This window comes from Montipora foliosa, chromosome 3 (genome assembly GCF_036669935.1).
Source record: "Montipora foliosa isolate CH-2021 chromosome 3, ASM3666993v2, whole genome shotgun sequence".
NCBI lineage: Eukaryota > Metazoa > Cnidaria > Anthozoa > Scleractinia > Acroporidae > Montipora > Montipora foliosa.
In genome coordinates, this window is record NC_090871.1 from 51,613,158 (window position 1) to 51,638,157 (window position 25,000).

The 25,000-nt window shown below is 39.6% G+C and overlaps 4 protein-coding genes across 4 annotated transcripts in view; 1 reads left to right on the top strand and 3 right to left on the bottom strand.

Annotated features, from left to right (window-relative positions):
• LOC137997621 (WD repeat-containing protein WRAP73-like) overlaps positions 1–6,220 on the bottom strand; it is a 20,541-nt gene extending 14,321 nt beyond the window's left edge. The window contains exons 1-7 of the mRNA XM_068843710.1: positions 6,042–6,220; positions 5,836–5,931; positions 3,569–3,625; positions 3,103–3,219; positions 2,905–2,977; positions 1,215–1,318; positions 530–616 (exon numbers count right to left, since the gene is read on the bottom strand). Of these exons, the coding sequence (XP_068699811.1) occupies positions 530–616; positions 1,215–1,318; positions 2,905–2,977; positions 3,103–3,219; positions 3,569–3,625; positions 5,836–5,931; positions 6,042–6,110 (603 nt within the window). The 5' untranslated portion in view covers positions 6,111–6,220. The remainder of the gene's footprint in view (positions 1–529; positions 617–1,214; positions 1,319–2,904; positions 2,978–3,102; positions 3,220–3,568; positions 3,626–5,835; positions 5,932–6,041) is intronic.
• A 77-nt stretch (positions 6,221–6,297) lies between these two features.
• Positions 6,298–9,968, top strand: LOC137994989 (signal peptidase complex subunit 1-like). The gene is made up of 4 exons (XM_068840565.1): positions 6,298–6,427; positions 7,648–7,707; positions 8,202–8,288; positions 9,748–9,968. Exons 1-4 carry the CDS (start codon positions 6,392–6,394, stop codon positions 9,853–9,855), a joined length of 291 nt encoding a protein of 96 aa, XP_068696666.1. The 5' UTR covers positions 6,298–6,391; the 3' UTR covers positions 9,856–9,968.
• A 4,180-nt stretch (positions 9,969–14,148) lies between these two features.
• The window catches only part of LOC137997623 (45 kDa calcium-binding protein-like), a 12,647-nt gene continuing 1,795 nt past the window's right edge, over positions 14,149–25,000 (bottom strand). Inside the window, exons 2-4 of the mRNA XM_068843712.1 lie at positions 18,717–18,904; positions 17,186–17,274; positions 14,149–15,602 (exon numbers count right to left, since the gene is read on the bottom strand). Coding sequence (XP_068699813.1) covers positions 15,359–15,602; positions 17,186–17,274; positions 18,717–18,904 — 521 coding nt within the window. The 3' untranslated portion in view covers positions 14,149–15,358. The remainder of the gene's footprint in view (positions 15,603–17,185; positions 17,275–18,716; positions 18,905–25,000) is intronic.
• On the bottom strand, positions 19,148–21,054 carry LOC137997622 (uncharacterized). The gene has a single exon (XM_068843711.1). The coding sequence runs from the start codon at positions 21,013–21,015 to the stop codon at positions 19,414–19,416; it is 1,602 nt and encodes a 533-aa protein (XP_068699812.1). The 5' UTR covers positions 21,016–21,054; the 3' UTR covers positions 19,148–19,413.

Sequence of the window (25,000 nt, forward strand, 5' to 3'; positions counted from 1 at the left end):
ACGAAGGGCTAACGCTCGAAACGTCAGCTTTCCAAATCTTTCACGGTGGTTATTCGACCTTTATCAACTCGTTTGATAAAATCAATTTCTGTCTTAATGTCAATGGATCATTAAGCGAATATTTTTAGCCTCTTATTGCTTCAAATTTTTTTATGATCTTGAACTTGGACTTGAAAATGGCCGTAGAACAGTCAAAACGCTATCATTAAATTTTCTTGTCACTAATTATTTCATAACTCTAATAATTATTATTTAGTCCAAGGATATAAATATTATAATAATAATTATTATATGTATATGTACATGTATATGTATCCTGACCACAGATTGTAAAAATGGATGTGGATGATGTCATGACATGTAAAATACATGTAATAATATTATCTCTACATGTATTTTGCCTCAAGTTTGCAAATGGGGTACTTATTCCAGAAACAGTCCACTCATTTATTTAAAACACATACACCTGTATCATCTTCAAAGACAATTCTTCGACAATAAAAAAAGAAAAGGGACTTTTAGAAATTACCCTTAAAAGTGAATCCCAAAGACAAAGAACCCTTCCGTCAGGAGACCATGCTAAGTCAGCTAAATCTTTTGTGTCCACTTCAAAATGCTTTCAAAAAAAGAAAAGTGCAAACAGTACTTCAGGCATGAGATCAGATGCAATTATACAAATATGTTTCAGTGATTCAAGAAAGCCTATTAAAAATGTCACAGAAAATAATGGAATGGGGACTCCAATAGGTTAAACTACTATGAATCATTTTGCTCAAAACAGTCAATAACATGCAGGACAGTCACAAACACAGAACAAAGCCCTTGACTTCCACAAGACTGCAAAGTGTTCTGCTTTATTCAACTTACACTTTCTAAAAGCCACATACATTTAACATTGCAAGCACAAATTAAAGTACATGTAACAAGAACTATTAATCTATGGCAAGGATGAACTAGCAGTTCAATGTCAGGTCTCATCATTTTAACTGATAGGTTGCCCTTGATCAAATTCAAAATACATGTAATGTACATGTACAGTGTATCCCCGCACAGAAACCAATTATGCCGGTGTTTCCTACTGCTACACGTAGATACAACAGCACATGATCAGTGCAAGACTATTAAATAGGGTGGTACTGTTAGGGTATACAATGTAAATACTGTACAATATACATGTACTTGTGTGTACATCTTTGGTCTCCATTAAATTTTACCTTTACTAGCTGCCAGACAGAGCAAGAGAATATACTGATACAATCTTTACAGTTTCGTCTTTCAGCCAAGGCCATGTATTTCCCATCATTCCTAAATTCAAGCCCTAATCCAAAATAAATTAATTTAATAAAAACTTTAAGCTTTCTTTGTGTGTTTCACTGCTTTTAAATGCAATGGTGAACGTTTTACGGTCGTGTGTCCTCTGGACACAGTTATCTCTCCTGCAAGGTGTGGGTGTAATTCTAGACTGAAGAAGAAGGTAAAGTCACAGTGAATTTCTACAGTAAGTGCTGCATGTGCTGCGTAATCCCACTAGCTTTAAACCACTGAAAATGGAATTAGCTCTGGCCATTTGGACTGCCTAATCAAAAACATCTTTTATTATAATATTATCAACCACCAATGAAATACCATGTGCGCTTTCGCACGAAAACATGATATCTTCACATGTGATCTTCTGACGTGAAAAGACCACCATTGCTACGGTAACATAATAAATTGTGCCGTTGTTCTAGATTAGCACTACAAAATATATTTAAGTGAAATGGTTTGGTATTTCATTGGTCCATTATGTAATAAACAGAACATTACAAGACCACTTGGAGATACGAAATTTCTTTTCTCGTGTTGAAAAAATAATAATTTATTTCATGAGTGAGTGCTTTCAACACTCGAAGAGAAAGTTCGTATCTCTGCACAGTCATTTAATATCCTCTGCAATGTATCTATTTCATGGCAAGACATTAAATCACTTTGACTCTTGTGGATAAGCACAGGGACACCATACTGTGGTGTCAGTGTGCTCACCTCCCACCAAAACGGACCAGGTTTGCACCTACGTGTGATACTATAAGTGCGATAAGTTTCAGCAGGTTCTTGACCCTTCTCCAGGCTTTTTTCCTCTGGGTACTCTTGTTTTCCACCCATACAACAAAAAGCATTGTATTTTAGTTTGAGGATCTTCACAGTAATGAGTGCTACAAGTAATAGCGATTCAAGAAAAGTCTAAAAAAATTCAGGCTTGAGTGCAATTCCTGGCAAACCCATGACCTTTGTGATAGCAGTGCAGTGCTGCCAAAGTAGCAATTAATCTTCAATCTCAAAATAATTATTTCTAATCAGTATACAGTACAGAGTAGGTGTCTTTCATAAAGTAGTCTCTCACATAATATTAGGGAGCTTAAGATCTACGACGGCGACGTCAACGAAAACGTCACCTCAAAATAGAACTTCGCTCCAGTAAAAGTCTTTCGCGATTATTCCATCTCGTTCACTTCGTACAATGTGGGTGAAATATCCTAAAAATAAATTGGTACGAGCGGTTTCAGACTGAAAATAGAGAATGAAAGATTCTCTGTTGCATGCTAACGTCGTCGTCAAAACCTAAAATTTAGTGATTTCACGTCGTCGTCACGCAGAGAACCGCAAAAATATGAGCTAAAATCCGTGCCGCACGTGCAGCACGATTATTTATGCTCTTTTAACCAATGATATCATTGTTTTCTGGCGTTTTCGACGACGTCGTCGTCATAGATCTTAAGCTCCCTATTATACGATAACAACCATCATGTACAGGTGTAGTTGATTACAGCAAAAATGAACCTTCCATGGCAAATAAAACCATTAAACAGTATCTCTCCCCAAAAGATATGTACAAACAATATTAAAATTCCATACACAAAAATGTACCTGCATTAGCATGTTTAGGGTACTTTATATAGCTGACAGACTTGCTAACAAGGGACCACACAGAGATTCTCAACTAGCAAGGGAGAACAAGAACAAAAAGGATTTTAAATAAAAATTTGCTAACCAGATCAATGGTTCCCTGGCCACTTCTCATTTCATGACAGACTCATTAAAACAAAATTGAAGTCTTCAATATACCTGAAAATCAGCAGTAGACAAAATGTGTCGTCCATCTGGACTCCACCTCACAGATGCCAATCCAGCAAGACCTTCGTCAATTTTGCATGTCCAATCAGGTTTCTCCAGTGACCATACCTAAAACAAATAAAAAAAATTATACCTCCAAATTTAGTATAAAGTTTGTCTTGCTTATTGTCTTTTCTCTTTCTTTGTTAAAAAAATAAAAATCAAACTATATAGACAACGTTTATGCATTGTTTTTTTTTTGTTTTTTTGTTTTTGTTTTTGACCCACATTAAATAAAATAATTAAGCAAAAATATACATTGATGTAAGTTGCATCAGTTGCATTAAGTTCATGATTACGTCAATGATTGCCGAAAACTTTGAGTGTGAGGACCACTTTTTTTCATTTTCATCATTATATTATTAGAGTTCATAAGTTTTAAATTTTATTACTGATTGTTCTTGAGCAAAAAGCCTACCTGTACGACCCCTCGCTTAAACATTCCACAAAGAATGTACAAAGAATCGGATGACCACTGTGGAGAAAGAATCAAAATAAGGAAAAGACATATACACCTGTAACCTGCAAGGAAAATTGTGCAAAAAAAAGGAAAAAACCTAACCATACAGTGTAGTTATTAGTACATGTATTTAAGCATGTACATGTGTAACTACATACATGTAAGGGCTGTATATCGAAAGAAATAATGGACATTTTAAATTTTTCCTTGGCCTCTTATTTATTTATTTGTTCTATTTTAAAGGAAGTATTAAAAGGATCTCTGTCTTGCTTTTACACAAACCTCTTTACTTTTCCTATGCAAATGCAGACTTAACCTGCAGCCTCTTGAGCCTCTTGACTCAGAGGCACATACCCGGTAAAGTTAAATAAAATAAATAAATATTGCCAGTGCTAATCACCCTTACTTGCAGTCGAGGACTGAATTGCGAAGGGCGCGGCTCAAGACATCGGACTGAAAGCATACAAAGGCGCCTCTGGCTGCCGCTATACAGTCCATGTTTGGTGTCGGAGCACAGCACCACAGCTAGATGTTAATTAGCTGTGAGTCAATTTTGATAAGGAGGAAAACCGGAGTACCTGGAGAAAAACCCTCGAGTCAGGTTGAGATCGACTGAAACTCAGCCCACATGCTGGCCGAGGCCAGAATTGAACCCCGGCTCGCAGTGGTGGGAGGCCCGATAGGTAACCACTAAGCCACCTTGACTCCCCTAAGTTATTAGGTCAAAGCAACACTGAGAAGGGAAACCGCTTGCTAAAAGGCAGGCAGAGTTTACTTGACCAAAAGAGATTGTATTATTTTGTTTTTCATGAATGCTGTATCCAGTCATTTTACCAGACTTTGAGAGACTGTCAGTTCATAATCTTTGATCCGGAAAGGGATGACAACCAGAAAAAAAAGCCAGAGAGTAGGATAATACAGTATGCTTTTTATACCCTCTTATAAATACACAGTGTAGTATTGAGCTACAAATAAAATCAATAAGTAATTATTGTAACTCCAGGTGTTGGTTTAAGCGCGAGTCTGCATACAAATACAACATCACAACCGCTGGGAAATGTCACTTCCTTGTGCATTACCGTCCCCGGTAATCAAAATGATTGCTCTAGAACATTAGGCCATCCCCTTTTTATTTTCGTTTACCTTTGTACGGCCAACCAAAATTTCTGGCATTCAGGAAAAAAGTTTTTATGTACATGTCGTTAAACCATTTTCCCCTTTAAGGACGGTGCCTACTAACTGAAAGGTATTTTTGCCCCGGTTTTTGATTATGCGGGAAATGTAGATCTTAACAAGTGTTACTGAAACCTAAAAAGAAAATTGGGGGTAACCACGAATTTTTCAAAGATAATTCATGAACAATATTTGTAAAAAGCTTTAAAATACAAAGCCATATATGGCATTCTTTCTCAAATTGAAGCTTAATTATCTCTGAAAAATGCATGGTTGCCCGCAATTTTCTTTTTGGATACCAATAAAACTTACTAAGATCTACTTTCCCTGCATAATTTTAAACTGCGCAAAAATATCCCTGTATTAGTAAGCATCACCGATAGGAAATCCAAGTACCTCAAGATGCTCAGAACGTATGCGCAATAACAATAGTAGGCACCGTCCTTAACCCTTTCAGCCCCGATAGTGCCAAATGGCACTTATAGATTTTACTCTGTCTAACGCCAGACGATTTTACTCGTCAGTGGAGAACCCCTCGGGGCTTAAAGGGTTAAGCTAACAGCATCCAAAAACTATGTCCCCGTTTAACCCTTTCAGCCCCGATAGTGCCAAATGGCACTTATAGATTTTACTCTGTCTAACGCCAGACGATTTTACTCGTCAGTGGAGAACCCCTCGGGGCTTAAAGGGTTAAATAGTTAGAACTTTTAATCTGAAAAATCAGCATATATATACCTGTAAGTAACAACATAGCAAAAAAAGGAATAAAATATGTTCATTCAAATATGTAAATATTAACTTTTGACGTCATTCTCATCAAGCGACTTTTCTGCCATATTTATTTTGGGTTGTTTCCAAGCCCCAAAGCAATGATGCTTGGGTACCAGACCTCCTATTCTGAGACTTCTTGTGATTTTTTAATTTTATTTTAATTTTAATTTTATTTATTTTTTCAATCCGACTGACCATACCGATCCAATATCAGGAAACGCATTCGACGGTAAACGAAAAAAAAGAGTGGATGGCCTTTATATAAACAAATAACAGCTCACCTCTATGCACTGAACAACGTCTAAACAGGTATAGAGCTGAAGAATCTGAAGGGTTTTCACATCTCTTACGAGTAACCGATATTGAACACAATTGGCCTACGTGAAAATAAGGCAGATACAAACTTCATACTCAAAAACGAATTTAAACTTACATGAACACAATTTTGTACAGCGATTAATATTTCTGTCAAGTTTCATGACCTTACCATGTATTTCCCATTAGGAGAAAATCGGCTCAGTTGTTTTGTCTGTTTGAAAAGCTCAGAGAAGTTCATCTTGCTTAAAAAATGCGCGCCTCAGCTCAATTCACGGCATGATTTTCTGCGCAGACAGAACAAAATACTTCAAACGACACTTCATACATTCGAAGAAACCCGCCATTACAAACTTGGTAACCACACAAATGGTCAAGCTACTTCCACTACGCATGAGTAATGCAGTTCCGCTGGATTAAAAGATTGCTTTTTCATATCACCTTAAGTCAGACGTGTATTTTTATTTGAATCGATTGTATTATTTGGAAGAGTTGTCCCTAGTCTAGATTGAAACTGTAACGATGTGGAACTGGGTCAAACGCATTCCAGTTCATATGGTAAGTTAATTTTGATATCTTCTTTTTGTAGCTTTCTCTGGCAAAGGATGAATTCAACCCAGTTGTAATCATCCACAGTATTAAAGCTTCCATTGTATATACACGTATGATGGCTAGGATGATGTCACAGTGTTAGTACAAATGGAGCCATAGCCCCAATTGTACGAACTTATACGAGTATTGTAAGAGGAAAGAACGGAGTGATCCTCGCTCTTTATTGGGCAATTTCAAAGCAATTGTCACTTTATAGACACCTGATGTCTCCAACCAGGGTTCGTGCTACTCGTTCTTTGAAGACCTTGAAAAGCCCTGGAATTTCATTTTGGACTTCAAAAAAGGGATATGGTCAATCTCGACCCCAGAGCTCTTCTCTCCCTCAGTCAAGAGTAGAGCTCTGAAACAAAGTGTCTTCTCATTGGTTTTCATAAAGAACAATCAAAAGCATCTTTAATTGGTGCGTTCATGTTAGCATGAGAAGTATGCAAGTGCTGTAAGGTTCAAATAGCCAATTTTTGTGGCTATAAGAGCCCTACGGTGCATGTTCTCCTACAGAGAGTTTCCCAGAGCCTTGGGTCGATCCAAGGCTCTGGTGACGAGAATGAGATTTGGTGGGAAACTGCTTGCTTGAAAGATTCTTGAGATTGCCTCGTGCTAAGTTAGAGATACTTTATTTAAATTGAGACCAAATTTGACTATTGGGGAAACATTAAATGAAAAAATTAACATCCCTGTCCATGCACTTAACTCGCAGGATGTGGGAAGAATATCAAGGGAGGCTTTTTCAGCAAAGAAAACACTAAAACACGATGTATTGCGTAGAAATCTTCTTTCAAGCACTCCTTGAATTGAAAACTCAATTTGTGGTTTTTGGAAACTCCTTGAATACCCCTGGATTTTATTTACAAACTCCAGCATGAACCCTGTCCAACGGGATTCAAACCTACAATGTATGACCTCTGCGATGATATTCCATCCTCCAGGGCAAATGCTCTACTAACTGAGCTATGAGGTCACACAGTTGAGAACTGGCAACTGTGTGGCTTCATTGCTATCTCATGTCTTTGAAGTACCAAGTTTTCTTGGTTCTGCAGGAAATTAAAAAATAAATAATATTAATATTCAGCCCCGGACAAAGGTTCAGATGGTCCTGTCCATGCTATGCAGGAATTGCTGTTTTATCAGTTTTAGTAATAACTCTGTAATTTTTTGTTTTTAAATAGGACTATGAAGGACAGAAACTAGCAGAAAGAATCTTCCATGGTATCATTATATCTTTTGGGGTAAGCTTGATTATTGACGTGTTCCATTGATTATACATGTACAGTGTAGGGCTATCAACAAAATTAATGTTATCAATCAGCTGTATCCATAATTTGATTATTGACGTGTTCCATTGATTATACTTGTACAGTGTAGGGCTATCAACAAAATTAATGTTATCAATCAGCTGTATCCATAATTTGATTATTGACGTGTTCCATTGATTATACTTGTACAGTGTAGGGTTATCAGCAAAATTAATGCTGTCAATCAGCTGTTTGCATAATACATATATTGCTGCACTGTTTGTATTATATGTAAGGAAACATGGTTTTTCGTAAGTTAAATGTTTGCAATTGTTTACTGATCAGTAGCCCAGCAAATTAAAAAAAAAAACATCCCGGTCAGGCAATGGCAGACCTAAAGTCCCCGTACGCAGTAGTTCATAGCAAAGGAATAGTTTCATCTTTGTTTGTGATCCATGTACTGTACATGTATCTTTTGTTGATTGCAGACTGCTGGTTTCCTTTGGGGTTACTACATTCAACAGTTTAGTGCAACAATTTTAGTCCTTGCTGCTGGGTTTATATTGAGTTGTTTGGTAAGAAATGAAGGAAATTGTTGACTTGTAAATAGTAGTAGAATGTGCTCCTGCCCCAATGTTTTCTTGTACTCCTGTGGAATGGGAATAAGAAGTTCCAGCAATTTCTACCACTTCGTTTAGGCTATCATCACCAATGGTACAGGTTGAAAGTAAAAATTGAGGAGGAATAAAAATTGTCACACAGAATTTTATGAACAAGAGTTGAGAAACTGGGTTTATGATTTCTACATGTAGTTGTTGTCAGGAAAGACTCGAAAATCTTACCATTTGCAAACAAAGGCAGCGCTTTTCTACTTCATCAGTTATTTTAAAACCCTCACTCCTGAAAGATTAATAGTCAGGAGGGAGGTAACCCACTATCTCCAGCATAGTAGTCTGGTAGTGGGTGGTATGATGCTGACAAATAGGTGGCCTGTGTATGGTGGTTGTGTGGTGTGGCTACAGTTGTAATATTGCAAAGTTCTGAAAGGCACATTGGAATTATTTCATAATTATGTATAGAGTCTGACCAGAAACCCATAAGGGTTGAAACGTGTAACGCTCGTTCACAGCTTCCGAATATTCAGTGCAAACTGATTGGTTGAATGTTTCAGTGCTAAGTACCATATTTGGAAACCCCTCGCTCTTGTTGTTCCAAATATGGTACTTAGCAAATTGAATATTCAGAAGCTTGTTTTCCAGAACGCAAGGGGCCGTTACACGTTTCAGCCCTTATGGGTTTCTGGTCTGACATAAAACACACCTACAAGGGTCGACTATGTGTGTACCAGTACCTGGGAAAGAATCAGTGATGTAACTTGTTACGGGTTCCCAAAAGTACTGCTTGCTTTAATGCAGAGGTGCTGGCAGCAAACGACAGGTGGCTGTTGTTGTTGTTGTTTTTAACAAAAACATGAAAATGCTGGTTTAAATAATAAATTGCTTATTTTCTCTCTTTTTAGTACAAACTGTGGCTAACAAGCGAAAGAATAGCTGAAATCAATAAGGTTTCAATGAGTCTGGACAAATAGCAAATTCTCAAATCAGTGCTTGCAGTTTGCCACAAATACGGAGGTTTATTGGGTTGGTTTTCACTGGCAACCCAATTATTATTGTAAGCTACAATTCTCGGTTTTCACATGACGTCACGACCGCCATGTAGGTGCCCTTAAACAAAGAAAAGGCGACCATGTTGGTGCCCCGACCAAATCCTCCGGGAATTTAACTCTATTATTATGCAAACGCTTTCTTTTGTTTTCGTTGAAAAACATGGCTGTTGATCACGTGAGTGAAAACCAGCAATACCTTTCCTTGGGACAAAATACTCTTGTTGACCACAAGTTATTGCATTTGTATACATATATGTTATTAGTGTGCATGCTTGCATCGCTGGCAAAAACCCTTAGCTAATAACAAAGTCGTGTCTCTTGATGACAGAAATGTGCAATGCAATTTACATGTACTTTCTTCTCCTCAGCTGGTTTTACCCCCTTGGCCGATGTACAGAAACCATCCGCTGGATTGGCAGAGACCACGCCCAGAAAAATCAGATACTAAGAGAGATGGTGGAAAGAAAAGGAAATAACGTTTAAAAAGTCATTGTGCTCTGTTCGAGTTTAAATGCAACCTAGCTTCAGCGTCTATTATCTTGATCCATGTGTAACAGAAATACCTTAAAATAAATGTCATTCAAAACTACTAGGTTAACTTTCTTTTAATTGCATCCATCCTATAAATTCAAAGTTGGCCCAGACAAACTCAGAACTGCATGACTCCGTATCAGCCTCCATGCATTTCTTTTTATGCACTTACATGAGGCCAGCCTGTCAATGAACTCAGACTGGTTTCCCCCCCCCTCCCCCCCCCCCCCCCCTAGACCCCCGGCGGACTAAATTTGCTACCAGATTAAGTCCCCCCTCACGGATTTGGACCCCCATTACAGATTGGAAAATGCATTGTTGAAAGTTTACTTGACTACAAGGCTTCATAAGATTTTTTTTCTTTTGGGGTGCAGGGATGGCGCAGTGGTCAGAGCACTTGCTTTTTTATGTGCGTTGAGTTTGTTGGTTCTCTACTCTGCACCGAGAGGTTTTCTCCAGGTACTTCGGTTTCCCCTCTCCTCAAAAACCAACATTTGACTTGATTTGCTTTAATTGTTAATTTCAGTTCAGAGGGTCTCCAATTAGTGTGCCAGCGCTCGAACGACTAACCACGTTGATAAAATTCCTTTCCTTTCCTTTCCTTTATAACCAAACTTTCTCGTATTAATATTCAATAAGAAGAAAAAGTAAAGTTAGACTTGAGTGTCAAGTGAAGTTTTTTTACAACCAAGAACAATTTGCAAAGTAATTGTATTACCTTAATCAAAAGAATGCTTATTTTCAGGGGGGGGGGTCCGAATCCGTGAAAGAGGGTCCATATCTGCTAGTAAGTAAGTGAGTAAGTAAGTAAGTAAGTAAGTAAGTAAGTAAGTAAGTAAGTAAGTAAGTAAGTAAGCAAGTATTCTTTATTCATCCACGGTAAAAAAATTCGTCAGGCTAAAGGCATAAAATTACACAAAAAATTCAAAACTATAAACTACCAGGATAAAAATTATATAATATGCTTACAATAAAATCTATCTAAAATACTATTATGCCAATATTAAAACCTGGTTTCCATGAATGCCGTGTCTATTACTAAGCTAATTAAGGCAGTTCGAAAAAAAAATCAGAGATTCAGCTTTCCTGACATACTAGTGCAGAGTGTTCCAGAGAACCGCCCCACTGTAATAAAAACTATTTCGAAAATGGTTTGTGCGTGGTAAAGGAACAGCAAGTTTATTGGCAGAATCATGGAGTGAATATGGCGTGATATCATTACGATTCGCAAGTTTGGAAAGTAAATACTCCGGGGCAAGGCCATGAATGGATTTATAGACCAACAAAGCTCTTTGTAATTACGCTGAGATCTAAGATTTTTTTCATCTGAGAAACTCAAGAAGAAAAGAAGCGTCAGTATCAAAGCTTGAGTAGGTCAACACCCTGGCGGGTGAAGAAGAAGGCAAAAGAAGGCCCTGGCAAAAGAAGGCCGAAAAAATCCTAGCCTCCTTCGATCCGTTTTTAGGCTCGTCCCGGGAGGGACGAGCCTAAAAACGGCTGCGAAGGAGGCTAGGATTAATTTTTTTTTTCGACAAAGTTAACTGAATAGAGGGTAATGTGAAGTGCTAGATTTCTATCCCATATGAACCATGTGAGCGTTAGCCCTACTGATGGAAATGGGCCCACACAAGGACAGAGAAAAACTCTGACCAGGGTGGGAATTGAACCCACGACCCTCGGGCTAGATCTCCGCCGCTCTACCGACTGAGCTACAAGGTCAGACGGGAGCAGGCCGTGGGAACTGAAGACGCCAAAGTCACAGCAATGGACATGTACAACAAGTACAAGGAAAGGTTACGTTTATAGAAACGTTGGCCGTGTAGCACTTATATCCTAAACAAAGTTAACTGAATGGACGTACATGTCCATTGCCGTGACTTTGGCGTCTTCAGTTCCCACGGCCTGCTCCCGTCTGACCTTGTAGCTCAGTCGGTAGAGCGGCGGAGATCTAGCCCGAGGGTCGTGGGTTCAATTCCCACCCTGGTCAGAGTTTTTCTCTGTCCTTGTGTGGGCCCATTTCCATCAGTAGGGCTAACGCTCACATGGTTCATATGGGATAGAAATCTAGCACTTCACATTACCCTCTATTCAGTTAACTTTGTTTAGGATATAAGTGCTACACGGCCAACGTTTCTATAAACGTAACCTTTCCTTGTAGGATTTTTTCGGCCTTCTTTTGCAAGTGCTTAAGCTGCTCAACTTACTGCGATGATATTTTCAACTTCATTTCATTCTAATCCGAATTTCAAAAGTACGAAACTTCATCATCGCCAGATGTGCAGGAATTCGAGGATCCAGCAAATGTGAGGCTTTGGAATCCCGAATCCAGAATTCACGGATTTCGATGGAATCCAGGATCCATTTCGATGGAACCCGTGAGCTTGGAATCCGGAATCCACGACTCGGGGAACGGAATCCACCGTTCGAGATCCGGAATCCCATGGACTGGGGATCTGGAATCTGAGGGCCACCTGGATTCCTTTACATATAGGGCGATCATATAGGGCACTTTAAGCTTGAGCGGACCTTAGGTTATCAGTCCTTAATATATATCTAAAGAATTCTGATATCTGATATGTGTAACAACTATATGTAATCCGGCATTGTGAGCTTTTCTTTCACTTCACTTCACTTTAATGATAAGTGCAACCTACAAATTTGAATATATATGCACAGCGCATGAGAAATTATATTTCCTTGACTAGGACCTCGAAAGCGGCGATGTCCAACTTAGAATTTACTGCAAAAGAAGGTAATCTATATATTCGACAGCCTAATTGCTCTAGGCAAAAAATTAAATTTGAAAATATTAGTTCTACCAAAAGGAACGTTAAAGTGTTTATTATGCATATGACGGGAATGTCTTGAGGGTTGGGATAGATTGTTTGTTGAAATGTTCGCCAGTTGGTTAAGTCCTTGGTAGAAAAGACATAAGGTGGCTGCATCTCTGTGGTCTCTTAGGGGTTTCCAGCCCAGTTTCGATAGGTGACGTGTAATTGTTCCCTCTTCAGCAGGCCAAACCATCCTGACGTTTAAAAGACCGTTTTAATGAACACCGCCGCACTTTAGATAACGCTAACACCAAATCCAAACCTACCACAGTCGCAGAACATTTCCTCTCCTCTCCCCACAGCATCTCTAAGGACATACAATTAATTCCTATCGAAAAAATATTTTCTAACAGAAACTCCATCCGTAAGGCCAGGGAAGCTTTTTTTAATTTCAAAAGGCAGGACAATTGATCCCAACGGTCTTAATATCCGCGAAGAAACGTATTAGATTTCAGTTTATTATTTAGAGTCATCTCCGGTTTTTTTCCCGTTATTCTTAGTATTTGAATTCAAATTCGTTGTAACTGCCATGTTTTATCACATTTTGCCAGTATTACGTCAATATCCATTTACTATATATGTACATATAGAAGCAATTCAATGTAAACTCTCATTGTACCTGAAGAAGGCTTGTTTGGCCAGCCGAAATATAGTACACCACAAAAATCAAATCCACGTTGTATCAGCTCTTGCTTAAAATATTTAGTTTCTCAACTTGTAATTACGCCGATCAGATCAAGCCATAGATCCAACGTACACCGACAGGAAGATTGTCCACGGTTGCTTTCTTCAAAACTCTAGTGTTGCAATGTTCCATTGAGTGTGCGCCTTGAGTTTCCCTGCTGGCAGAGGTTTGGTTTTTTTCCTTTTTTTTTTTTTTTTGCATTGTACAGGAAGAGAGACGTCTGCCATGGGTCGAAACTCTCTGTTACCCAACCGCCGTCCACAACCTTGGACGGGACTCTTCAAACCGCATGCCTCACGATATGTTTGCTGCCCCCACCTGATAAAAAGGTCCGCTCAGTCAGATCAGATACGACAAAGAGTGTTATGGGGAATGTGAAAATAGAGAATAAACCATTTTACAGATGTAGCTAAGTTACCTGGCCTAAGAATGGAAGCGAGGCTGCTGGTGACCCTGTTTTGATACGAACGTTCATGCTTTTGTAATGTTCATACAGGCTAATTAGAAATTACAACAACACAATTTACATGATAAAAGCAGTGGGGGCTATATCAATACAAGGTCACCGGCAGCCTCGCAACCATTCATAGGCTAGGTCGCTGAGCAAACAGCTGTAAAATGGCCTATTGTCAGCAAACTACTCCCGCAAAACATTAATAACTACATTGCACGGTAAATTGCACCACAGGAAAGGAGACACTACAAGCAGCAACTAACGAGCGTTTTCCATTTATAAAACTCAGAATGTCTTTATTTCTTTCGATATTTATTTTATATTATTCTTTATTGTGAGAATGGTGTAATTAACTAGCAAAGAGCGATTTGGAGGTAAAACTTGGATTGAAGTTAATAAGGAAACTCGGGATAAAGCATTTAGCAACAATTATCTCCATGAGCGATGGAAAAGAGATGGTCAATACACACGTTAGGCTCGAATTCCAGCCCTGTTTTGTGAGTGCGATTAACATCCTCCTCCCAACGAACGGCTGGATCACGGGTCCGCGTCGTTTTTCCGTGACGTAGCACCCGTCGCAATTGCATTTTGTATTCAGCCAATTGTATTTTGTATTTGGCAGGCAGGCGACTTTCTGATTGGGAGAAAATACAATTGGCTGGACCTGTGATAAAGCTGTGGTGTGCGCGGAGTAACGCGGGCGCACATAACGGCTGGTCAGTCGAGCCTATATACATGTAGGCAACGAGGCGTTCGGAGCTAACTTGGATAAAACCATCTTCATATCCTACATGAGCGCATGGAACGATTGTTGATTAAATTTTGAAAATTCTGGACGTTATTACGCTTGGAAATTTCGCTACTCAACGCGATTGGAAACAATTGATGCGATCGTACAATATGAGCTGCCAACCGAGATGAAAGGCGCAATATTCCAAGTTGAAATTTTAACAAAACTAAAGACACTAGGCTCGATTTCCGCAGATCATTCAGGTTCGGTTTTTCGGGGGTGTGCTGTGCAGGCTCATTTTCCGAAACAGCGGGTGATAATACAGCCTATAAAAACACTTGGCGGAAATTTGGTTCCCAGACCCTTCGCTGACACAGTGCAACGAAAAGCAAATTATTTTTACCAGATATATGGTTGTGAACATCGGTTTTTAGGGAAACGTTTGACGCACAGAAAGTAAACTTCCTTATTCTTGGCCGCGGGTAGTTTTGACTGAAAGGGAAAGCACTCGACTCTGGATGCTGTCATCGGACAGAAGCGCCTGTGCTTAATTAACGACTTTCCATGGCTCGAATACCAGCAGCTGTTTCGAGAAAGAAACCGGCGCTCGCGAGGAGGAACCAGACCAGATAGTTGCGGAAATGACTGTCCTTGTGGTGGACCTCAGAATACCCAGCCGCCATTTCTTAAAACCCTTTAAAACAAGTAAGAAACGATGTTTGTTCTGCACAAAAGCGAAGCAATTGTCCTAAAATTCGTCGTGTAAGTAGCCAGCATAATTGGCCATGCTACTTCCCGTAAATAGCTGATAGTTCATCAGCATTTCTTTCTCTGACATGTAACCGTCGCGGTCTCGATCCGCCATTGTTATAAGATATTTCGCTTCGCTGATAGCACGCTGTTCGTGTGTTGGATCCAGGTACTTTGCCAACTCTTCTTGTGTGACTACACCGTCGCCGTTTTCGTCCATTGAAGCAAATTCTTCCTCGCGCCTAAGAGGAAAATCACAGGAGATTCACCAGTCATACTCGACTATATCACAGACAGGATGAAGGGTTTTAGTTTCACAATCATCATCATCGTTTATTAGCCTTGATATTTAAAAGAATTTTAGAGTACAGTATGTTGTTTGGCGAGGCGACCTCAAGAAACCACCAAGGCTACAAAAGAGGCCACCTCGACATCACAATATGATAAGAAATAAGGGCTGCGAAGGTGTGCGCGAAGGGTAATTCATCAAGTGAAGCTATGATCCTCGCAGTTATGATAAATCAGAAAATATTTTCATTAAAAACTCTAGTACTTTGTTCTTAAAGATAGGACGGCCTGACCACTTTGCCAAAGATACAGGAAGACAATTCCAGTTTGTTGGTCCTTGGTAAAGAATTATGAATTTCTTGATGTTAGTACGACAGGAATGCACTCGATAATTTACTGGCTGTCCTTGTGTCATATCTTCGAATTTGACTGTATGCCGTAAACAGATAGAGAAAGAGTGGAGGCAGAAGATCACTGTGGAAGCCAAACACAAATTTAGCAATTTCAAGCGTATTAGCTTAAAAAATATCTAAAATTCCTAATTACCCACGCAGACTTTGGCCCGAGGGGGAAACCTCGAAGCCCCCGCGTAAAAAGGGTAAATGTATCAATTGGTAGATATTGTAGGGGCAATCAATCTCGATTTCCTCGACCGGGGGCACAAGGTGGTATCGGTATTGATAAAACGGGCGCGCAAGTGGTATTGGTATTGTTCTACACGACCAAGGTGTTTTAGGAGTCACGAAGTAGAAACTCGCAAGGAGGAACTTAAGTGTGCATATGCTATTCGAATGAAGGGGTAGTTTCTAAAGAAACTGTGGTGCTGCGTCGGTGGGGAAGTAGTATACAAAAATTTGGTTTATCAACGGAGTTGATAATGTAAATTGGCCACCGTACAGAGATTCTAAAAGCTGACGTTTCGAGCGTTAGCCCTTCGTCAGAGCGAATCGAGGGATTATGGGTTACGTGTAGTTTTTATAAAAAATACTAAAACACAAGGTTAGTGGTCGCAGCGGTTGAATAACAAATGAATGAAGGGTAGTTTCTAAAGAAACTGTGGTGCTGCGTCGGTGGGGGAGTAGTATACAAAAATTTGGTTTATCAACGGAGTTGATAATGTAAATTGGCCACCGTACAGAGATTCTAAAAGCTGACGTTTCGAGCGTTAGCCCAACAAAACAAAAGAAAACAAAGCAAAACTCTGTGAATGTGTGTAGTTCACGAAATAGGCGAAAGGTCGTAATTCTCTAATAATAACGGTGATGGGTAATGTGCACTCCGGAAAGCTGACGTTCTGGTTGCTTGGCAAGGGGCGAAGGAAAGAAAAAGGAAATCAGAGTCGCAGCCAGGATTGAACCTACGACCTCCGAAACGTCTGTACTCTCGACGCGGAACAAACGAATCACGGCCTCTTCAAGAAAGAATTTACTCTACCTTAACTAGCATGCCAGTGCGCCTTAACTCGCAAATAATTGACAGTTCGTGGATGGCAGAAAAAACCGGGTGCCTTTAATAGACAAATTTAAACCGTACTCACTCTTTGACGTATTCTTGGTCACTATCGGCTTCTTCCGGTGAGTCGACTTCCCCAGGAGGCAGACGAATAAACTCGTTCTTTGTTAGCACCTACGGATAGTAGGAATGAACATCAACATCAACTGGGCGTTTTCGCTTGACCAAAAGTCCTTGTTCATAGTAAAAACCCGGAAAGTTCAGTTTCCGGGTTATGATAATAACAAACGTTTAAATGGAAAGGTACCGCAAGTACAAATCAGGGCTGTCATAAGGGGCCGTTGCCCGTAACACCTCTTACGGCTGAGCCCAGTCGTCAATTTTACGGGTGATGGTTGCTGCAGAATGAATATTCATGGCGCAAAGCAAATTGAAATTTATCTATAAACATTCAGATTCTAAAGAAAATACAATTACTGCCTTGTGTTGTCTGTCTTCCTGATTCTTAGACGTGTTTTTGGTAAAAATCCAAACATTTTCTGTAAAAACCTTTGGAGAACAGCCCCGATCGATCGTTGTTGGATTCCTACGCCATTTTCAGCAACAAAATCAATATCAATGCACCGTACTTGATATAAATGGGATTCCGCTGACCATCTGTCACGGTTCTGTGATGCATGACCATTTCCACATGGTTAGTAAATATCTTTATTCAATGTGAAGTTTATCTTTTTGCCCTGTTTTATTTTCATCAATTTTTGATTGATTGTACCTCAGAGGGCTGGTAAATGCATTTCCGACGGACTAATTTGAAGAATTTTCTGAGGGAGCCCATGTATTTACATGTACATGTTACGTGTGAAACATCAAGTGTTACATTGTACACCTGCCTCAAAACTTAATGACAACCCTGCAAATGGATTGTTATCTGGAGTTGGGACGGTTGCTCCAAACCAGGTGATCCTCCGAAACGTAGGGGCAAACCATGATAGCCAAAGTTTGGAAATGCCACATGGAAACCATTTCATCCCATTCCTTTGGTGAAATTTGCGGATTTTTCCCAGCCAATAGCAAACATCCCTCATAGGGCGTTTCTTTTTCCCATTTTTAACCTTACAAAGTTTGGTGATCGCCAAAAAAGGAAGCATTGCGCACTCTCTGGCAATTAGAGGCAGGATCATAGTGACTTGGTTGTACATGTTTTTTCTGCACTCTGCACTATAGCTCAAGTGCCTCACTTACATGTACGTGTACGTGTAGACTGATGATTAGTCGTTTGTTGTGATTAGATGGGTTGGGTATGTACTTTGACTTCAGTCTTTTGACTCTTCTGCCTCATTTTCTGAGCGAGTGACAGTGCCAAGATTCCTCTTTTCAGAATGAAGAAAGCTTATTTGCATAAACAGAGACTCGGACAGGGTTGCTTTTGAAAAGGTCCAAAAACCAATTGCCTTCTTTGAGCTGAGGGTTTCATGGAGACTCCATAGTAAGCTGCAAAGCCAGCCGAGAGCAAAATGGACCGAGATCTCACCCAATTCCCCACGTGAATTCCCCTGAAGCGCTTCCTCGAAAAAAAAAAAAAATCATATTTTCACTTTACACAAATGTACATGTACCTTATCCTGGCTGACATCAAAGGTCATGATCATATCATCCACCAAGTCTTTAATGCTCTGAGGGTTGTTCTCAGGGTGCAGAACGTAAAGAAACTCCATTTCGCCAAGTCGATCATCTAAGTCCATGTCTCCTCGGCGAAACTTGTTGTACTGTTGTGCCATAGGCTCCATGGGGTTACCAAGGTCGTCTGGAAAAGGAAGGAAAATCATTTGGTGATTTGCAAAGGGTCTTTAGGGGGAAATGTCAAGGATTTGTTTCTAACTTCTTAAATTCCTCTTCTAATTCAACGCAAAATTCAACAGGCGACCATTATTATTATTATTATTATTATTATTATTATTATTATTATTATTATAAAATATTATTATTATTATTATTATTATTATTTATTATTATTATTATTATTATTATTTTTTTTTTTAATTTAAATAATAACTGCACACTTTATTTCCATGATAAAAATATTTACAAACATTAAAATATCTCCAAAAGGTAAGAACTATAAATTTACAAGCAATTAAGTATTTCTCTGTTTTAAAACTTCAAAAAAAGAAAATAATAATAATAATAATGATAATAATAATAATAACAAACTTTATTGAGCACTCTTTCATACAAACTTGAATCTTACATGTATCTGGTAAAAATAAATAATAATAATAATGATAATGATAAAACTCAAATTAAATTAAAAATTTAAATGCCGGCGGTGGCGACATTAATCCGGCAATCGTCAAGAGAGTCTCCTATATTCCGGAAAGGTACTCGGGACCCTCTTACGCACGCATGTACTGATCTTAAGAGTTCAAATGAGATGACAGTTCTGAGCCAATTAATGACGTTGTTATAGGGCTCACCGTCCTTCTGTACTAACTTGTCTGCTAAGTGCTTAAGAAATCGTTGGCACTCATTTCCCATCCCACCGTTCGTTCCGAAAACCAAGGGTGTAAAGGATCCCATCTCGACCTCAAGCACTCGTTGCTGATATTTCCGCTTTTTCTCCTCTTCTTGGTCTTTAAAGACTTCGGTTGTCGGCTTGCTCTGGTTACATTTGGAGTTAACATGCGTGACCCTGACGTCGAAAAATGCTGTAACTCCTCTAGACCAGAAATCTCCCGCCTTGATGTCTAAACGTGCCTCTGAGCTGGTAACTGCGCTTCTAAGATGCATCCGTTCGTTGTCAAGAGGTAAGAGGCGTGGCTCCGCCTCCACATTCTTACAAACTTTGGTGATGAATGATGTCAGTAGGTTTCGTACACCATCATGCCTTTGTGCCACAAACCCTCCTTTTTTACAAGAGAGGGCGTGGCCAACATTGAATCTATCCCCACAAACGCACTGGGCTGGTAGGTCGGTGAGAGGCAAGTTGTAACGTAGCCGCAGAGAGTCTCTGAATTCTTGCTTGTTAAGAGCTAGACCTTGATCTTTGAGGGGGATCGCGTTAAGCCAAGAGCTGGCCCCTTTGTCTCTTGCTTGATTGGCCAATCGAAGAAGATCAGGGGAGAGGGTGGAGTCAATCGACTCCATTTTTGCCTTTTCCCTTTCGGCCTTTAGCGCCTGGTGGTGACGTTTCAGCTCCTCTACGGAATTTTCGCCTGTTATCATGATGGTACTCTGAGTTGTTATGGAGTCTACATGTGCGGCTGTGATTGATGCTGATGCGGTAAACTGTTGTGGTGCTTCCGATCTCAGATCCGGCACGCCTAGTCCCCCTTGGGCCGTTGTCAAGGTAGCGAGTTGGCGCACTTCGTCGGGAAGGGGCTCTGTCTGGCCAAAGAATGTTGGAAGTAGTAGATCGTCGATTACCTCCTGGACTGGGTCGATATAGTCCTCAAATGACTCAATTGTGCGAAGAAAATAAGTAAACTTGGACTTGAACCCCTTCGTAAAAGCGATATACGCTGCGTGGGGCTGATTCTTAGCAATTTCTGATAGTGTTTCAAGTTCCCCTTTCCATGCACGCACTTTCTCCTTACAATACATATCCTTGTATTCTTGTGATCCAATGACCGCTCCTAGATGACGTTGACCCTCAATAGTGATATTAACTTCATCACCGAATACTCTCGCTGCTTCTGCGGCAGCTTCCTCTGACTTTACTATAAGCCAACTCTTTGACCCATTCACAAGGTAACCGAACTTCTCTCCTTCCTGACTCAACAGCTTGTACCAATCGTAAAGCGATGTGATTACTCCACCGCCTGCCGAATCATCCGCGAGCCATGCTTGTTTAACCCCCGGGCAGTGTGCTCTCAAATAATAAATCATCATTGATGTATTAACCGAGTACCAAGCCATAGCAAGGGGGTCGCCCTGTGTTGTCCCCTCCTGTGAGAGTATTTCACCTCCCCCACAGATGAAAAGTCTCGATGGGCTTCTGTAGGTGTTTATTATATAAAGCGCCATTTCCTTGCATAAAATCTGAATGTTGTGCAAAGCTACAGATCTGTTCATTTGGTTAAATGCATTACTTGCATCGATCAACAGTACTCCATCTGACCCCTCCTCATCAAAAACCTGGCTCATGGCGTGTATCGCGGCCTCTGCCCCTGCGCTGTGGCCTGCACAAACTTGTAGGGGCCCCGCAGCATCCTTGATATCCTCTTTAAGGAACACGGACAACTGAGCCACCGCGCACCGGTGGCTCAGTTGGTTAAGCACCGGGCTGTCACGCGGGAGGTCGTGAGTTCAACTCTGGCCGGACCAACACTCAGGGTCTTTAAATAACTGAGGAGAAAGTGCTGTCTTTGTAATGACATCTGCAAATGATTAGACTTTCAAGTCTTCTCGGATAAGGACAATAAACCGGAGGTCCCGTCTCACAAACCTTGTTCACATATAATACTGTGGGACGTTAAAGAACCCACACACTATTCGAAAAGAGTAGGGGACGTGGTTCCCGGTGTTGTGGCCTATCTTCATCACTCACTTACATCATCACTCATCATGGGTTGGGAGGGTTCAGTGGGCTCATAAATGGACTGATAGCGGCTGCCATCGGCGCCCTTAGTATGCTGATGTCCGAGCCCACTGCAAAAATGTAAATAGGACACGTATGTTTGTCCTATCAATCAATCGCGACATTACTTACTTTACCTATTATCCGTCTCAAAACCTCTCCGACACCGATTGGACGAATTCCCGGATCTTTGTCGAGCGGTATAAGCCTGCATGATGTATATGCCTCCAACAAAGACGGGTGGTACGACTTTGTGAGTAGTTGTCTTGTAAATATGGCTAGCTCTTCCCTTAACATTTTCCCTTCGTTCTTAAAATTCTTTGAGCATAAGATCCGTTTGTAAATTTCGGAATCCATTCCTGATGGTCCCGCGGAGCCTTTGGTTCTACTGGCTGACTTAAAAATCATTTCCTCATCTATGAGGTCAAACACACCTGGTGGGATAGAGTTGATCGGGCCGTGTAACAGGCTCTCCTCTGCAATCTCAGCGGCTTCTGGATGTTTGTCTTTTAGCCCTTGCAGGACTGCAGGTGATAGATCGAGCAAACCTGATGAACTCTCATTCTCCAACAGTTTTAAAGCTGCTGACAGTTTTCCTTGCATAACAAGCTTTGCGAAAACCTTAGAAAGATCTTCCACTGTTCTTGCCTTCTTCGAACTCTTAAACTTTCTCTGGATAAATCTCACTTCGCTGAGCAACTGGCTAAGATCTCCTTGCCTCCAGAGTGTTAAACGGCGCTTTAATGCTGCGCTATGCTCTTTACTTTTAGAAGTTGCGGAAGGCTTTTGCAGGATCAGGGTTGGAAGTACCATGAAGGCCTTTAAAGCGATTGAGTTCAGGTCGGAAATGACATTGAATTGCCTGATCCAAAAAGCCAGTTCTTCGACGAAACTCTTCCCGGCTCGGCCAGACGGTAGAATTATTATTATTATTATTATTATTATTATTATTATTATTATTATTATTTATTATTATTATTATTATTATTATTATTATTTATTATTATTATTATTATTATTATATTATTATTATTATTATTATTATATTATTATTATTATTATTATTATTATTATTATTATTATTATTATTATTATTATTATTATTATTATTATTATTATTATTATTATTATTATTATTATTATTTATTATTATTATTATTACTATCATTATTTTTATTTATTTTTTTTAACAGCTATCAATAAATTCAGACTGATGGTTGGCAGATCATTAAAAAGACAATCCCCAAAACGTTATAAACCCTTGTCAATCACATCATGCCTTTGATGTGGTACTCCAACGTTATGGCTGATTTGCAAAATTTAATACAAGGTATACAGAATAACGACCAAGCAGCAACATGCAAAGGTATTAGCCACTATAAAAAATACCATAATACCCTTTGTTTGTCCAACCAAAATTTTGCATAAACATTGTTTTTATTTTCTCTTGGGACTTAACAATGGTCCCAAGAAAAACTGGAAACATTGCTTATGCAAAATTTTGGAGGGGCAAACAAAGAATATTATGGTATTTTTGATAGTGGCTATTTGATAATCAAACCTTTTTGGGACAGAAGACATTAATAAACTACAGTATGACGAGTGCGGACATGCCTCTAGTGCTTATTCTGGTGCCACTATTGCAAACTAGCCCAGAGATAAGGGGTATCAATTATTCTTTATAAGCATTAATTTTGCGTTTTACGCATTCAAATCCTAAGATACAGATTTTCCTTAGGCTAATGCCTGGTGATTTTGCTGGTTAATAGGGCATCAAATAAGGCAGAGAGGGTTAAAGGAGCTGCAGCAGCTCTATTTCCCTTCCAGCTTCGGTAAATGAGACAACATACAATATATGGAAACAATCCACTTCCAAACATCTACTCCTAAAAAAGGTCATACAAACACATTCAAGAAAGACTACGTTGTTTGTCAGTTGTGTGAATAATGCATTGTATCATGTGGTGTAGTGTGGCCAAGTATTCTGCAATGGCCTTCAGCATTGTATAAATCCGTTTATGATTTTTCAAACTATGGGATTGCTTCCGAGACAAATGCAAAAATTGAATGACGAGAATTTAAATCAAATTTAATTTAATCAACTAAAAAAAAAAAAAAAACTTAAACATTTTCGGGGACAGCTATTCTTAGAGTTATTTTCATAGAGTTATGTCATAGAGTTGGAGTTAAGTTTCCAAAATCCTGAATTCACGATTTTGGACTGCCAAAATCCTGAATTCAAGATTTTGGAATTCAAGATTTGACTTCCAAAATCTTGAATTCAGGATTTTGGCAGTCGTTACCTCTAACTCTAAGTCATAACTCTACTGAAATAACTCTATTGATAGTTAACCTCAACATTTTCCTACTAGCAGAGGTGTCTTTTCTTTTTGTGTTTGCTGGGCTGATGAGTATGGAAAAAGACACCTCTTCCATGTGTTGAAACTCATTTTGATCCACCCGCCATCCACAACCTTGGATGACACTCCAAATGCCCCTTGATATGTTTGTCAACTGTGACTTGAGTCTGCTGTGTCCCGCACATTCCTTTACAGTAAGTCTGCTGTTGTTAACCCTTTCACTCCCAATAGTGCCACTTATAGATTTTACTCTGTCTAACGCCAGACGATTTTACTCGTCAACGGGGAACCCCACAGGGCTGAAAGGGTTAACAACAGCTAGATTCACCCAAAAACTATGTCCCCATTAACAACAGCTAGATTCACCCAAAAACTATGTCCCCATTAACCCTTTCACTGCCAATAGTGCCACTTATAGATTTTACTCTGTCTAACGCCAGACAATTTTACTCGTCAATGGGGAACCCTACGGGGATGAAAGGGTTAAGTGAGCCCACACAACATGAAAAATCAGGTGAGGATTCGGTAGCTAAGTATTAATGCTGTGCACGTTCAACACAGTGAGTTCATCGACCCATAGTAGGGGTCTCTTTTCGCGTACTTGTCAGCTCGGCAAAAGCACAAGAATAGAGACCTCAGCTAGCAGGGAAGCCTAATAATTTATATTCAAGATTACAAAATAACAAATTACAATGTGATGCACTGACCAATAAGTTTAAGAATATGTCCTCTTATTATATCGCAAGGAATTCTCACGCTAAATGGAGCACTCAGATTTCCTGGTTTTCAGTCGGGATTCTACAGTACAGACCACTACCATGGAAACAGTCCATTTCCATATATATATTTTTTTAAAGCAGAATTATGTTTTCATCAAAACAGTACAATTATAGCAAGCAGAATTTATTTTTACAGGTAAAAGGTTACTATTCAATGTTCACTGCTGGAAGACAAAGATTATGAA